The 14856-nt window shown below is 44.7% G+C and overlaps 1 protein-coding gene across 4 annotated transcripts in view; it reads right to left on the minus strand.

Moving 5' to 3' along the window:
* NKAIN3 (sodium/potassium transporting ATPase interacting 3) overlaps positions 1-7971 on the minus strand; it is a 200826-nt gene extending 192855 nt beyond the window's left edge. For 2 of the 4 annotated variants that reach the window (XM_083518079.1, XM_083518080.1), the window contains exon 1: positions 4438-4542. In XM_083518079.1, the coding sequence (XP_083374205.1) occupies positions 4438-4503 (66 nt within the window). In that variant the 5' untranslated portion in view covers positions 4504-4542. Of the gene's footprint in view, positions 1-4437; positions 4543-7215 lie in introns of those variants that run through there. The other 2 variants (XM_083518081.1, XM_083518082.1) reach the window with 2 other exon arrangements.
* Positions 7972-14856: the final 6885 nt, after the last annotated feature.

The raw sequence follows: 14856 nt of genomic DNA on the forward strand, positions 1-14856 counted from the left end.
AAAATGAGAATGAGCAACGTAATCGCAGAGGAAGAGCTGCACCCAAAGTATATACTGTACTCAAGATGTTGAAGGTCCCTTGCGGGAGTGGGGGAGGGGGGTAGAGGATAGTTTCACAGAAACTGCCATAAGGCACAGATTCCTAGCAAGATCATAAGGATATAACTGAGTGCAAGCAGCCAAGAAAGCAAATAAAAGATCACACTAAAAACTGTGATATTGCCTCTAGCATTGCTCCGGCATAGGGAATTGCAATTCGTGGTCAGAGAAACAGAATATAATTCTAAATTCTCTGATACCTCCTTGAGAAAAGAAAGCTTTAAATTGAGGTTACCAGATTTTTTTCAATGAATCCAGGGACACTTTTCAACTTCAATTGATTTTGTATGGGGCCTGATTTGTAAATCCGGGGATTGTAAATTCCCACCTACAGTCTAAAGCTTCTCAATTGGAATACAGGCTGGCCTCCTTCTCTGCTGGAAGTACAAGCCTGAAATTTGAATCAGTTCTCCAGATAACCTCCACCCAGGAAACGGGGACGTCTGGTAACCTTATTTTAAATTATTTTGATGTAATCAGATTCACAATTTCATCGAAGGGCTTGCTTGCATGCCCATTTAATGGAATAAAGAATAAATATCTCAAGAGTAATCACTTTCCATATTTTGGACAGAAATGCTTTGACTCGTCTTAGGGTAGAATTGCATATTCTAAGAAATATGGAGCTGATGCTGAAAACAGCAGCTCTAAGCTACCCTCTGCCCTTCTGTCATGAACAACAGCTTACCCTGGCAACACAAAGACATGACATTTCACCCCCTTCACAGGAGGGAGGCAGGGAATGGACAATCTACCATCAACTGACCTAGAACTTCCAACATCACATGGTTTAGTCAGATGATATTTATTGTTTTCTAATCAGACATTATAATATATATGAATGGAGGCAAAATAAAAAGTTTTAAACTCAGATTTTGTTTCTAGGTTCCCAAGACAGTGAAGTCAAACATCTTCAATTAACTCTCCTTACATTTCCTTGAAGCCCTTTGCATTTAAAAAAAAATGTAATTATTTAAATTTTTGTTACAGGGGAGTACAGCCATATCTCCTAGATATTCACAGCTGTGTCTGAATTTATGAATATAAATAATACATTTAATGTACACTGTAAAGAAAGATTACCTCAATGAAGTGAATTATTCAGTGGCAAAAATTATTTGAAAAAGAAGCAAAGAGAGGTTACTTTTTGTAAATGCAGCACTACAATATATACACTTTTCTGCAACTCAGATGTAAATTAACAAGAATATGATCTAGTTCTTACATACAACACAGGAGTAATTCCTATTTCTCATCTGAGCTTTTTTAGGCTGACAAAGGTGCCATCTTCTGAAGCACATTGAGGGGACCCAACCATGCCTGGCTCCAACAATGGGAGAGCCTGCCCCCCTCAAAAAACAACAACACTGAGGGGGTCTACAGCGCCTTCAACCCCCTGGAGCCAGCACCTTTGGTAGGTGGATCTCATGTGTAAAAGCTCCTCCATACAATAAGTCTTAGAATCTAGAAGTCAAGAAGAAAGCTCTTCTCCCTGGCATCTTGCTTTCATTGTAGAGGACTCTGTCTATCTATTTCTTTAGCGTGGAGAACATTTAAGTCACACAAATTCCCACCTGCAGTCTAAAGCTTCTCAACTGGAATACAGGTTGGCCTCCTTCTCTGCTGGAAGTACAAGCCTGAAATTTGAATCAGTTCTCCAGATAACCTCCACCAGACACCCATTTGCACCTGAAGACACCCTGGTCCAAAAGGATGATTCCAACAGCAATTTGCAACACAGAAAGTTGACTATAGCAATTTACTCTGCACAACACACCAGGAACCATCTTTGGGCATATACAAGCCTGAAATCATGAAGGGAATGTAAAGTCTAAATTAACTCATCCACTGATACAGCTAGAGTGACAAAGCAGCGATTTCCATCAATTTTAAGCTATTGCAATTGAAGAAATTCCTGTCATATATATGGATGTGTCTGTTCAGAGGTTACATTTGCCACATTCCTGGAACAGTCAGTTTACCTCAAGTGGGCCCAATTTTAACTGAAAGCATAACTATGCATGTCTACTTAGAAGTAGTCCTATTGTGTGCATAGGTCTGCTATGTGTCTAAACCATATGCCGGGGGGGGGGGGAGAGATGGGACAGATGAGGGGGAATATTAACTCCAGCTTGAAAAGAAAGAGGATGGCTACCAGCTGAATCTTAGCAAAGGATAGGTACTCAGGCAGATTTGCTTTTGCTTTCTACCCTACAGAAGTAAAGGAATCTTGGTGTTAAAACATTTATCCAAATAACACTTTGTAATTATGTTAAGAGAAATGTTGCCTTCAAGAGTTATTTGAACTGAGCTTTATTTGACAAGGAAATATGCTTAATTCACAAGTGCCTACTTTTTGTAGGTTGTCATCAACATTTTTTCTTTTTCAGTGCACTTGCATGTATTGAACTGGACTTTTCAGATAGAAGAGAGAGGAAGAGCAAAAAGATACATCAACCCTGCACTGAGCAAATGCAGGGGAAATCATACCCAGCTGTTGTATGTACCAAATAATTAGCCGAGAGCAAAAGAAGGTGCTAGGTCAGAGGCAGACAGCCATTCTGGCTCAAGGCCTGTGGTGGGCTCATGTGCTTGCACACAATAGAGGGCAATCCCTTCGCGCACACCCCCCTTCCCAGATGACTGGCACTGACAATCAAGATCTCCACAGCCCACCAAGCAGCTGGATAGTGGGCTAAAGGGAGCGAAACTGTGATGAGAAGACACAACAAGGAGAGAGTGTGTGTCACTCTTGTGTGCCTCACTTCCCATGGGAGCCACACTGCCTTCAGCCCCGGAAACAGATGCTTTGGCAGACTGGGGTGGGGAGCAGGTGGCAAGGTGAAATTGGGCAATCTGCGGATACAGCCTCTGTGGGACACACGAAGCTGACATGTGCTAGGAATTCTAGTATTAACTATACATTATATTATATAGCTTGCAAATGGCCCAAGGCAGTAGTACTGTGCTCCTTAGTCGTGACTGAGATTTGCCACTTCACCTCCAATTCTTGATTTCTGATCTGCCCTCTTCCAAATTACACAAATGGATGTTGACATTTGGGCTGATATGAAAACAACTGTTGTGGTTGGTTTTTTACATTCTGTTACCAAACACAAACATCTAGATTAATATTGTCTTTGAAGTAGCAAAGTGACTTTTAAAATTATGCTCTAAAAGACTGTAACAGTTCTCATTTGTACCTATACCTATACACAGTCTCAAAAACCACTACACAGTTGGAGAAATGAAGGTTTAGAGCAGCTGATCTCAATTCCCATCCCTACTTGAAAATTGTTGGGGGTCTTGACAGACCACTTAATAAACTTCTTTTTATTCAGCACCAACACTTATGTTTTAAAAGTGCAATATTATGTAAACCGTCAGTCCCATCCCAGACTACTGAGAAATGCCTCTTCAAATGGTAATTTTTAATGAGAAAAATATCAGACTGCGCCAGCATTGTATTAAGAAAGTCACAGGCCCTAGTTCAAGTTCTTGTTAGCCTGCTTGATAAATCCAGTCCTGTCAAAAGAGCCTTGATCTCCATTGTCACTAAATATTAAAGTAATACAGGGCCAAGTACACATATTATTAACAGCTCTGCAACTTTCCTGCAGACCAGTACAGTGGTACCTCGGGTTACATACGCTTCAGGTTACAGACTCCACTAGCCCAGAAATAGTACCTCAGGTTAAGAACTTTGCTTCAGGGTGAGAACAGAAATCGTGCTCCAGTGGCGTGGCGGCAGTGGGAGGCCCCATTAGCTAAAGTGGTGCTTCAGGTTAAGAACAGTTTCATGTTAAGAACAGACCTCCGGAATGAATTAAGTATGTAACCAGAGGTACCACTGTAGTCTCTGTGGACCATAATTTGAGGAGCTCTAGTTTAGAGAATTTACCACTCCATTTGCATTCACTTCCAACAGCTTGGATACACTTTCCACCCACATATGCCTATAATGTGAAGATAATAGATATGAAAGCAGCAAGGAAATTTTACTACTACATGTGAATGGAGACATTGTTTTCCCATTCTCAGCATAACTTAAAAGGAAAATTATAGAGTTGGGGCTTGTTAAAATCAAAAGGAGGGAGATGTAGAACCGGAGCAACAGAATCATGCTGAAATAAAGTTGGTTATCACATTAGAAATTATATTCTTCCTGTCCTTACATTGAACACTGAATACTTATCTGTAGCTTAGTATGATTCAGTCTAAGTACAGAGTTCTCAATAGGAGAGCAATTGTACTACTTAAAACTGGTTTGAAGGGATTTCCATTCCAGACAATAGAAAAGTCTATACATGTGTATATCATTTTTGAAATAGACATTACCCATGGAGCTGTGAGTTGCACACAGCCATATGGCACACTTGCCCAATACACAATTGGCAATTCCATGTTTACAAAGAATGGCAAACTGCCTGAATGCTCAGGTGATGTCTATATATTTTTGTTTCTAATAGTCACATAAAACTGTGGACTTTTTATATAGAATCTTCTTCATCTACATTGTTGATGATTTTGTTGCGTTGGAAGGGATTCCAAGGGTCATCTAGTCCAACCCCTGGCGAACAGGCATTCTGTTATAGCAACTGTAACCAAGGCTTAAGGTGCCATTTGTCCCCTAGCTTGTGCATCTGGGTTTCTAACACTGCAGTATAATTCATTCCATTTTATAACATCCAGGGCACTTCAGATGCCAGCTACAGTTATGCCATACTCTCCTACTGCCTCTCTTGAAACAGCTCCAGCCGCCACTGGAAAATTAATACTAATCAGAGATAAATACACCACCTAGTACAAGTACAACCAACAGGAGCCATTTAGGGAAAGCACAGTTATCACCAATCAATTTCTGTAATTTATCTGTATAATTTTATACTGTTTAATATGATAATACATATATACAAGCAGTTAAACAGAATCAATACAAAACAATATTCAATAGAACTTCTTAAAAATTAGATCAAAACATACCATGTGATTATTCCACAAGGACATTATGCTGTGCCACAACAAAAACTCATGAAATACTCTGCTTTTGTTTCCTTAACCCTGCCTATTTATTCCAGAGCAAGCACTTGAACCTTGTTAGCCCCTGCCTATTATCAAGAGGAAAACCGTACTGTGTGCACAAGCTATCAAGTTAACAGAGCTGAAACAATGTTCTACAACAGGGATGGGGAACCTGTAGCCCTCCAGATGTTGCTGGACTCCAACTCCCATCCAGTCCAGCCAGTCATAGGTTGAACTACAAGATATCCACAATTGTTCCACAGCAACTAAAGACCAATAAACTGTGGAAGGAGCCATGCTCTTTTAGGCTGCAATTCTATCAACTGACATAGGAGTAAGCCCCATTAGGGACATAGGAAGCTGTCTCACATGGAGCCAGAGCATTGGGTCCATTGAGCTTTGCACTGTCTGCATTGACACTGTCTTCAGGGTTTTAAGCAAGGTTCCCTCCCACCTCTATCCGCTCAAGGAATGGAGCTTGGGACCTCCTGCATGCAGAGCAGATGCTCTACCAATGAGCTGTAGTCCCTTTCCATCTCAATGAGTCTGAGTTCAGAGTCAAATCTTTCAACAGCTATTTGCACTGGAATAGTTATATCAGCTTCAACAAGGAATGGAAATCCAACAAGTAGAAATGAAGTTATGTGCCAGAGAGGCGTGCACACACACAGTCAGGGCAAACCAAGGGTGAGACTGTATGCACCATACAGCATAAACCAGGTCCTTTGCCATGCAGCCACAGTGGACCTAGAGCAAAATATTCATCTCAGTGGTGCTATCAACCGAATACACAGAAAGCTCTCTTCATTTTATCTCGTTTGAAAGAAACAAAGCAGTGACTCTTGATAACATGAACACCAAGTGTCAAACCCAAACAAAAGCAGCCCTTTGACAACAGCCTTTAAATGATGTTACAAATTGCAACTTCAGTAGGGGGAGGAACATGTCTCAGCTGTGAGCGGAGGTAAGATTTCATCTTTGAGCCACAAAGCCATCAAAAGGCATGCAGTACCCCCCATCAGGTGCTTCCGGAACACCTTGACCTCACATTGATCATGAAGTGGTTTTAATACCCAGTTGTCAAGTTGATACAATGGGAAACAACAAGGTTTCCATAGAACTGTGCAACATTTAAATATCTGATTTAAGCACTCTGCAGGGGAGAGAGGAAATCTCTTCCTCCCGCCAGACAGACACTTCAAACTGCCTTGAAATGAAGCCAGAATGAAAATCCACCTTCAAAGTGCAGGATGTGCAGGAATAAAAAACGGTACACAAGAGACAAAAAAAAGGGATGGGTGGGGAATTAGACAGCATTACCTGGAGTCCTCCTTTACAATGGGAAAGCACCATCATCCAATGAACATAAAAACGGGGAGGGGGGACCTAGCATACTTCGTAGCGAACACAATTGACTACTTGCAAATATATACACGCTGTCTAACTCTAAGCGCAATGAGCACCAGAACTGTCATTGCTTTTGATCTTATGGGCAACACGCAGTGGCTTTTCTAGAAATCGTTATTCCCTAGGCGATGGGAAAGCTTTACGAGCCACGCGGCATGAAAAGGCCCTCGGTCCTCACATCTCTTGCCGAGGGCGGAGGGAGGCCGTGGCAGCTGCTAAAGAGCCGTGTGGCTCCAGGGGGCGATCCTGCGAGGCAACTCCGACATGCACGGGCGAATCAAGCGACTCTGCCAAGCGCGGGCAGCTGTAATTGACCTTCTGGGAAAGGGTTCGCGCTGCCGGACGGACTTCCCAGCTCCCCGGCCAGAGCGAAGCCAGCAGGAGGAGGGGCTGGGAAGGGAGCTGCCCCCCACAGACCTGGGACAGCGGCTGCGAGGCTGGACTCGCCAGCCTCCCGGGGTCAGTTGCAGGAGAGTTGAGGCTGCTGGCGGAGCGCGAGGCAGATCAGCTCTCCAGCTGCAGCTTGCAGGGGGATCCGTCTCATCTGGGCTGCAGGGCGGGCGGGATTTAAGGGGAAATCAATACCAGACCTGGGTGGGTGGGAAGATAGAATAGGGAGGCGAGACACCGAGAGCGAGAGGGTCCCGCCCGCCCCCCGCGATCCTTCGCCAAAGGGCAGCTACTCACCAGCTGCAGCGTGCAGAGGAAGATCAGCGTGCAGCGCCCCGAGCAGCAGCCCATGGTGGAAAGCAAGTGGGCGAGACGCCGGCCGGCCGGCAGCGCCGCTCCCGCCTGGCTCGAGCGGCCCCTCGCGCTCACCGCATCCGGACGGAGCCCCTCGCCGCCCTCGCCTCGTGCGCCGGCCAAATCCCTTTGTTCGCGCCTCAGGAGGAGGAGGAGGAACGCGAGGAAGAGGCGGCGGTCGTCCCCTCCGTCTCAGCCCCGGCGAAGGCGTTCAGGAGCGCAGCCTGGCCGCCGCCGCCGAGCGAAGCATCCGGCGCTGGCGAAGGTTGAGGGGAGGTGGGCGTGGGGCTGCTGCCGGGGCCGGCGACGCGCGCGCGCCTCTGGAAAGCCAGCCTATGAATGGGACTTCGGAACTGAGGCGCCCGCGGCGGGGGTGGGAGTGGGAATTGCCAATGGTTCCGCGAGTGAAGAAGCGGGAAGGGCTGGCAGCAGGTGCCCAGGGAGTGAGGGGAGCCGAGGGCGGGTTTGAGGCGCCTCGGCGGGCAGCTGGCAAACGGCGAGGGGCGCTCGCCTCCTCCAGGGGGGCTCTTGTCGAGCGAGCGGCGAGGAGACGGTCCGCTCGAGGCGGGGCTTCTCCAGTTTAGGGTCTCCGAGGGAAAAAGGCAGGAGCCGCTGCCGGGACTCGCGCGCCTCGCAGGCGGCGCGAGGAGCTAAAGCGGACACCGAGGTGCGCGGGGAAGCGGCGTGATTGGCGCGCTGCTCCTCCCAGGCTCCGAGCCAGCGCTCGCGCCCACCGCGGCTCTCCCCGGGAAAGTTGAACGGCGTGGCGAAGAAGAGAGCCTGATTGGCTCGGAGGGAGAGTGAGGGGCGGGGCGCTCCCGCCCTTTACCCTCGAGGAGAAAAGCAAGGAATGAAGGAAGGTGTCTTGGACAGTATTCGGAGGGCTCCGGGAAAGCGACGCCTTCGGAACGCAATAGCATTATTTTAAAAAGTGTGAATGAGCAAGAAAAAGTGAAAAGTAGCTCTCATCATTCTCTCGGCCCAGCCTATACTTTGTGGGACGGCGTGGTTTTGTTTCAGAAATAGATAAATTTCGTCACTCAGCAGTGCAATCCTATGCCTGCCTACTCAGAAGTAAGGGTCGTTGACTTCCATGGCGCTTTCTCCCAGGAAAGTGTGTCTAGGAATTCATCTTCAGCCAGGGAACATTAGATCAACTTCTAATATCCATTCTAACATGAACCCCCAAACGCAGGGAAAGTGTGACAATCTTTATAGTAGAAAACTGGAGGTTGATTTTAGGAAGTCAGCCCAGCAGCGGTGCCTACTTGAATAAAATATTGGGGTGGTCCAAGTAAGTCCCACCCCTCCTAATCAATCCTATGACATGGTGGCTGTTTGGTGTTCATTCTTGTGTTGGGTTTTGGTGGATACTTTTATCTTTTTAGATGATTAAAACAACAACAATGCTGTCCCTATTTGCCTATTGCATTCTTACTACTTTAACAAATGCTTGGTTATATATTTTCCTTCCTTAATTTTATTTCTTGTCCTGTAAATCGCTTTGGGACTTCAGCTGGTTGTGAGAAGCAATCAACTAATTTAATACACCAAACTCAAATAAACTTCTGGGGCAGATGCCTCTGGGAACTGTTTGCTCATGTTTTTATGTGTGATATGCTGTAAACCAGATAAGGTGGCTAAATCTATACAGAGACTGATACGTTGTGTGCCTGCAGTTCAATGCTTGGATGGTCTCACCTTGGGTATGGTCTAGATGGGCTATGGTCCCTTGGCAACCCTATCAATTTTAGAGTTTCCTATTGCATAAAATATGTGCTGCAAAATCCTCTCTCTCAGTAATTGCCTTTGCTGTCCTTTCATTCCTCTGAACTAATTATTCTGTTGTCGGTCCCGTCTGGATGCTCTGGGCTGGTGCTCCGATTCGTAACTCCTTCTCTTTAGCCATTTAGTGGGAGGAGGAGAGTGAGATGGGAAGTTGGGAATTTTTCCATGGCAACGCCTTTGTGCCGTCACCACCAGATGGATTAAGGCGATCACAGGTTCCCGTGTTCAGTTTTGAAAAGACCCCTGGGGAGAAGGGCTTAGCCCAATGAATAATTTAATTTGGCAAGGGTAAAATGAATTGGACTGCTGCCAAATCGAATGCCTGCATAAAAAGATGAGGGGTGACAACCTCTCCTGCCTGAGTCACAGTCCTGAGGGCCTGAACCTCAATCCATTCAAGTGAGGAGGAGCTTTTCCACCATATTCTAGTAGCTTTAGAACACAATGTAGGACTTCTGCATGGTGTGAAGAAAGTGGATAGGGAGACATTTTTATCTCTCTCCCATAATCAGTGGTGTAGCTAGCCGCTCGGGTGCCCAGTGTGGCACATGTGTCCTGTAGCCAGGGGGTGAGGCGAGCTGCCCATGGGGGCGGGGTGAGCCAAGGCAGGGCATGCTGCGTGGAGCCTCTCCGCAGTCTCCCCCTCAGCTGTAGAGTGGCTGAGGCGGTGGGCAGACACAAGCCCCACACAGCTCGAAAAAGCAGCACAGAGCTTGCAGGCAGTCCACCCGCCACCTCCCCCTCAGGAGAGACGCGTGGCTCAGGCACGCTGCAGTGCCCCCCCACCTCACCTAGCTCTAGTGGCGTACAAAAGGGGGGGTGCGGGAGTTGTTGTTTATTAAAGTGCTGTGAGCCCAATTTTTAAATTTGTTTTAAAAACACATATTTTCACCATTTTGTCACCCCCTCAGTGATGACACCAGGGGTGGCCTGCACCCACTGCACCCCCATTCCTACACCACTGATCATAATACTTGAGCTCAGGGCCATCCAGTAAAGATTCAGGCAAAAGGACAGAAGGAACTACTTCACACAGCACATATTTAAACTCTAAAATTGGCTCCCACAAGAGGCAATGATGACCACCAACTTGGATGGCTTTCAAAGAGGATTAGACAAATTCATGGAAGACAAGGCTATCAGTGGCTACTAACTGAGATAGCTATGATCTACCTCTGCAGTTGGGGACTGTGTGCCTCTGAATCTCACTTCCTAGGAACCACAAGCTGAGAGAATACTGTTGTGCTTATGTCCTGCTTGTGGGCTTCCCATAGGCCTCTGGTTGACCGCTGCGGGCGTAGGATGCTAGATGAGCATCTTTGGCCTGATCCAGCAGGGCTTTTTTTAATGCTTGGGGTGAGAGTTTGATTGCAAGATTATGAGCCTCCAGCACACTGGCCTTCATTTACGCCACCGTTAAAACAAAGTGGTGATCCACAGACCACCAAGCCATCAGCTGTTGGTCTCTCCTGACTCCACCCAATCTAGGTTGGGTGGGATGCTTCAGGGAACAAATATGATACCAGTCCCTGGCACATTGGGGCAGGGGGAGGAATTGCCAGTCCATCACATCAGAGAGTTTGAGAAGCACTGACTTATGTTATGCATTGCATTTAAGGTCATCACCAGGGACAAATGGTATGAAGAATAGGGAATGATGGAGAAGATAAAAAATGGAAGGGAGGAGGAAAATTAAATGTTGCTAAGCTGCCACACCATAGTGATGGTGAAAGGCTGCTTTTTTGCAAGGGAAGATCAGGTATAGAAGACCCTTTCTACAACCTGAATGGTCAAATGAGCTGATAAATATGGTTCTCTGTCCACCTGCCCTGTGCAATTTTTTTTTTAATATTTTGTTTTGTTTATTAAATTTGTATACTGCCCTATACCCGCAGGTGTCGGGGAGGTTCACAGGATAAAATAGACTAAATAACACTGTTTTCCACACTCTTTTCATGTGGACACAGAAGCCTACCCCATAAAAGTGACATGAAGAAAAGCTATATAAAACTGCAACTTATACAGATATTACTGGCAGAGGTGTACCGTAATAATTCTATGATAGGTTCTTTCCATAGGCTTTCAAAATCCAATACTGTCTTTTAGATACCGATCTAAAGTTTGACAGCCATAATAAGCAGACATGCAAAAGGTATCAGGAACTTTCCAGCTTAGGAAATCATCTGTGTTTGCTGCACTAATTACTTAATTTGAAAACTACAAACTTTCCCAACTTCATAAGAAGCAATCACCTGTAAATCCCTCATCTCCAAAACCTCAAAATCCATTAGCTCTTCTACAACCATGCATGCACAGAGAAGATTTTGTGCCTTTCCTCATTATCCAGCTACAAACAAAAGTCAGGTACAATTCAACTGCATCTTTGTATCTATTTTGATTGTATTTTTATATTTTGCTACTTTTCTTTCCTTCAAGGGAGATTGCAACATGAGAAATAGCCAGCTATACACTTCTCTCTCCCCCCGCCCCCGCTTTCCCTAGAATAAATGTTTTCTAAAGCATCTACAAATTATCATTAGGAGTGGAAGGTAGAGTATAATGATGTATACATAAGATAATTTCACTTTTACTCTCTATCCAATCTCTGAAATGAGTTTTGCATAAAGTAATTTAAAACAGACAGAGTAAACTTGAAGTACATAATTATATGTCACTCTGAAATAAATATATTTTCAGCATTCAATTTCTGTAACTGAGCACAACAAAAACAAATGTATCTCTTTTGTGTGTGTTTCTTTAATTTTTTTCCCTATGGACCTGTTTTATATTTATATGGAGAGAAAAACTTCACAAGAAACCTCAGCAAAACAAAGTAGCAGTGAGCAGAAGTTAGCACTTAAAAGATTCAGGCAGTCTGACCCAATATGGCAGAACTTGAGAGAGGTCTCAGGGATATCAAGAATCGATCCTGCAGCCAGAAGCTTAGTCGATTCCTATGCACCCAAACAGGGTCTTGCAACTGCCAGTATGAAGTCACAATTCAAATAATGCAGCATCATTATATTGATTCAGATGTATGCCTTTTTCGTACTCCAACAAGAACTTAGAGAAGAAAAATTATGTTTATTTCAGTAGTATTTACACTAATTATATTAATTCCTTGGTAGGCATATTATATAAAGTGCATACAGCTTGGAATTTCTCCAAGGTCCACAGCCATGCAGCCAGAATTAAGCATTTAATGAGAAAGCATACATTTACATAAAATTCTCCATGCAAAATGCAAGCATTTTGATGTCAGCATATTTCTCGGAAATGCGGCCATTTGTCAAGCAAATTTGTTTTCATGTACATAGTTTGTTCAGTCTAATGATGAGTCTGGGCTTCCCCTATAAGGAAAATAAGCCAGGGATGTGTAGAAGCTGACGGCAAACTAGAAATAAATTTAATAGGGATTATGTGTTATAGTTAGATGTCACCTCTCCCTGCACATTAAGACAGTCCCATAATGGTCTGCAAGTGGTCTTCCTCAAGAGCACCACAGCATCTAGTAAATATAGCTCAGCCATTTCTTCTCTGGCAGCTGACCTTAGTCTTCTCCTCAACCTTGCACAGGGCTTCTGCTAACCGGTGAATTCCGTCCAGAGTTGTTACATATGGCCAACTACAGATGTTACCTGTAAGGGCTGTAGCTCACTGGAAGAGCACTTGCTTTGTACACTAGCAGTCCCAAGTTCAATCCCCAGTGTCTCCAGGTAGGGTGAGAAACATCCCAAGTCTGAAATTCTGGAGAGCCACTGCCAGTAATGTCAACAATACTAAAATGATGGTGGTGGTAATTTATATGGCGCCCATCTGACTGGGTTGCCCCAGCCACTCTGGGTGGCTTCCAACAAGTTAAACTCATTAAGCATAGTAAAAACCAACCATTAAAAGCTTCCCTATACAGGGCTGCCTTCATTTGACTTTTAGAAAAGTTAGATAGTTGTTTATTTTCTTGACATCTGATGGGAGGGTGTTCCACAGGGTGGGCGCCACCACCGAGAAGGCCCTCTGCCTGGTTTCCTGTAGCTTCACTTCTTGCAGAGAGGGAACCACCAGAAGGCCCTTGGAGCTGGATCTCAGTGTCTGGGCTGAACAATGGGGGCAAAGACACTCCTTCAGGTATACAAGACTTGGTATAAATTAGCTTCTTGTGTCTCTGCATATTCCCCCTAAACAATTTTACTCCCTCTCTGATACAGACTGCAACCACATTAAAAAAATACAGACATACCTTGGGTTACAGACTCTTCGGGTTGCGCCATTCAGGTTGGGCACTGCGCCAAACCCAGTAGTACCGGAACGGGTTACTTGTGGGTTTTGGCACTTGCGCATGTGCAGAAGCAGCAAATCGTGACCCGCGCATGCGCAGATGCGCCGCTGCGGGTTGCAAACACTGCGGGTTGTGAACATGCTTCCTGCACGGATCACGTTCACAACCCGAGCGTCCACTGTATGGTTGGTTTTCAATGAAAAGGCTCAATGTGGGTTTAGTTGTTTCAGTGTGTAGCAATGTGTTTATAAGGACAGGTGATTATGTGAAGAAATTACAGGGATTTCTCACCTTGTGGTGAAGAGTGTCAGTCTTTGTGATGTTCAAGCACAGACTTTATTTATTTATTTATTTATTTATTTACCGTATTTTTTGCTCTATAAGACTCACTTTTTCCTTCCTAAAAAGTAAGGGGAAATGTATGTGCGTCTTATGGGGTGAATGCAGGCTGCGCAGCTATCCCAGGAGCCAGAACAGCAAGAGGGATCGCTGCTTTCTCTGCTCAGCGATCCCTCTTGTTGTTCTGGCTTCTGAGATTCAGAATATTTTTTTTCTTGTTTTCCTCCTCCAAAAACTAGGTGTGTCTTATGGTCTGGTGCGTCTTATAGAGCGAAAAATACGGTATTTATATGATGCTGGGTGAAGCAACACTGTTCAGTCAGTTGTGCCCATTATCACTGGCTTTAATTAAGTCACAGCCAAGTTTTCATTATTTCTTCACAGAACAAGGGGAAAGGGTACACCGCTAGCACATATTGCTGGCTGGAACATTTTCTCAGAAATAAATGCAACAAAGGGAAAAGGCATGGTGTCATTTGTTTACTAAACTATCACATTTTTCAAAATAAATGTTCCATTTTGTACTTCTAAATGTCAGTATTTAATAGGAAATGTCACTTCCCCCCCCCCCCAAAAAAAAGAGGTTTGAAATATCATAATGAAACCACAATAAGACTCTGGATATGAGATTGACCCACAAGTTGCTTGTTCTTCTTGCAAGTGGAGAACTTTATTAGCCCAAGGAAGAGAGACTATGGTCTGGCCCAAGTAGCTACACACAGGGACCAATCAAAAGTCAATGCCAGAATGCCCTGGGCATGTTTCACATTTTGTGTTGGCCAGTGTGCTATGAGATTTGGTTCCTTTCGACTTCGCAAGAAAGGAAAATTTATAAAAAATGCAGTGGGCCAATTCTGTTTATTTGTAATCATGAAAGGAGCAGAGGAAGGTTGCTTCACAATTTCAGTAAGGTATATTTTACAAGTCTTATTAGACTCTGCCTGTCCTCCTTTCCTAAGGAATATTGGAAATAGATCCTAAGGTACAAGAAGACAAGACATCCTCTTCCCATCCCTGTTGCTTTGATCTTGTTTAGTGCTGCTCCTTCCAACTGACATATGATGCACAGAACTGGAACGAGCATCTTTTGTGCTCTGAAGGTCAATGGACATGACTTGACTGTTAATAGGGATCTATAAGGATGGAGGGGTGTGGGGAGAGAGAGACTCTATGCTCAGTGA

Source organism: Podarcis liolepis (genome assembly GCF_965112155.1).
Source record: "Podarcis liolepis genome assembly, chromosome: 8".
Classification (NCBI taxonomy): domain Eukaryota; kingdom Metazoa; phylum Chordata; class Lepidosauria; order Squamata; family Lacertidae; genus Podarcis; species Podarcis liolepis.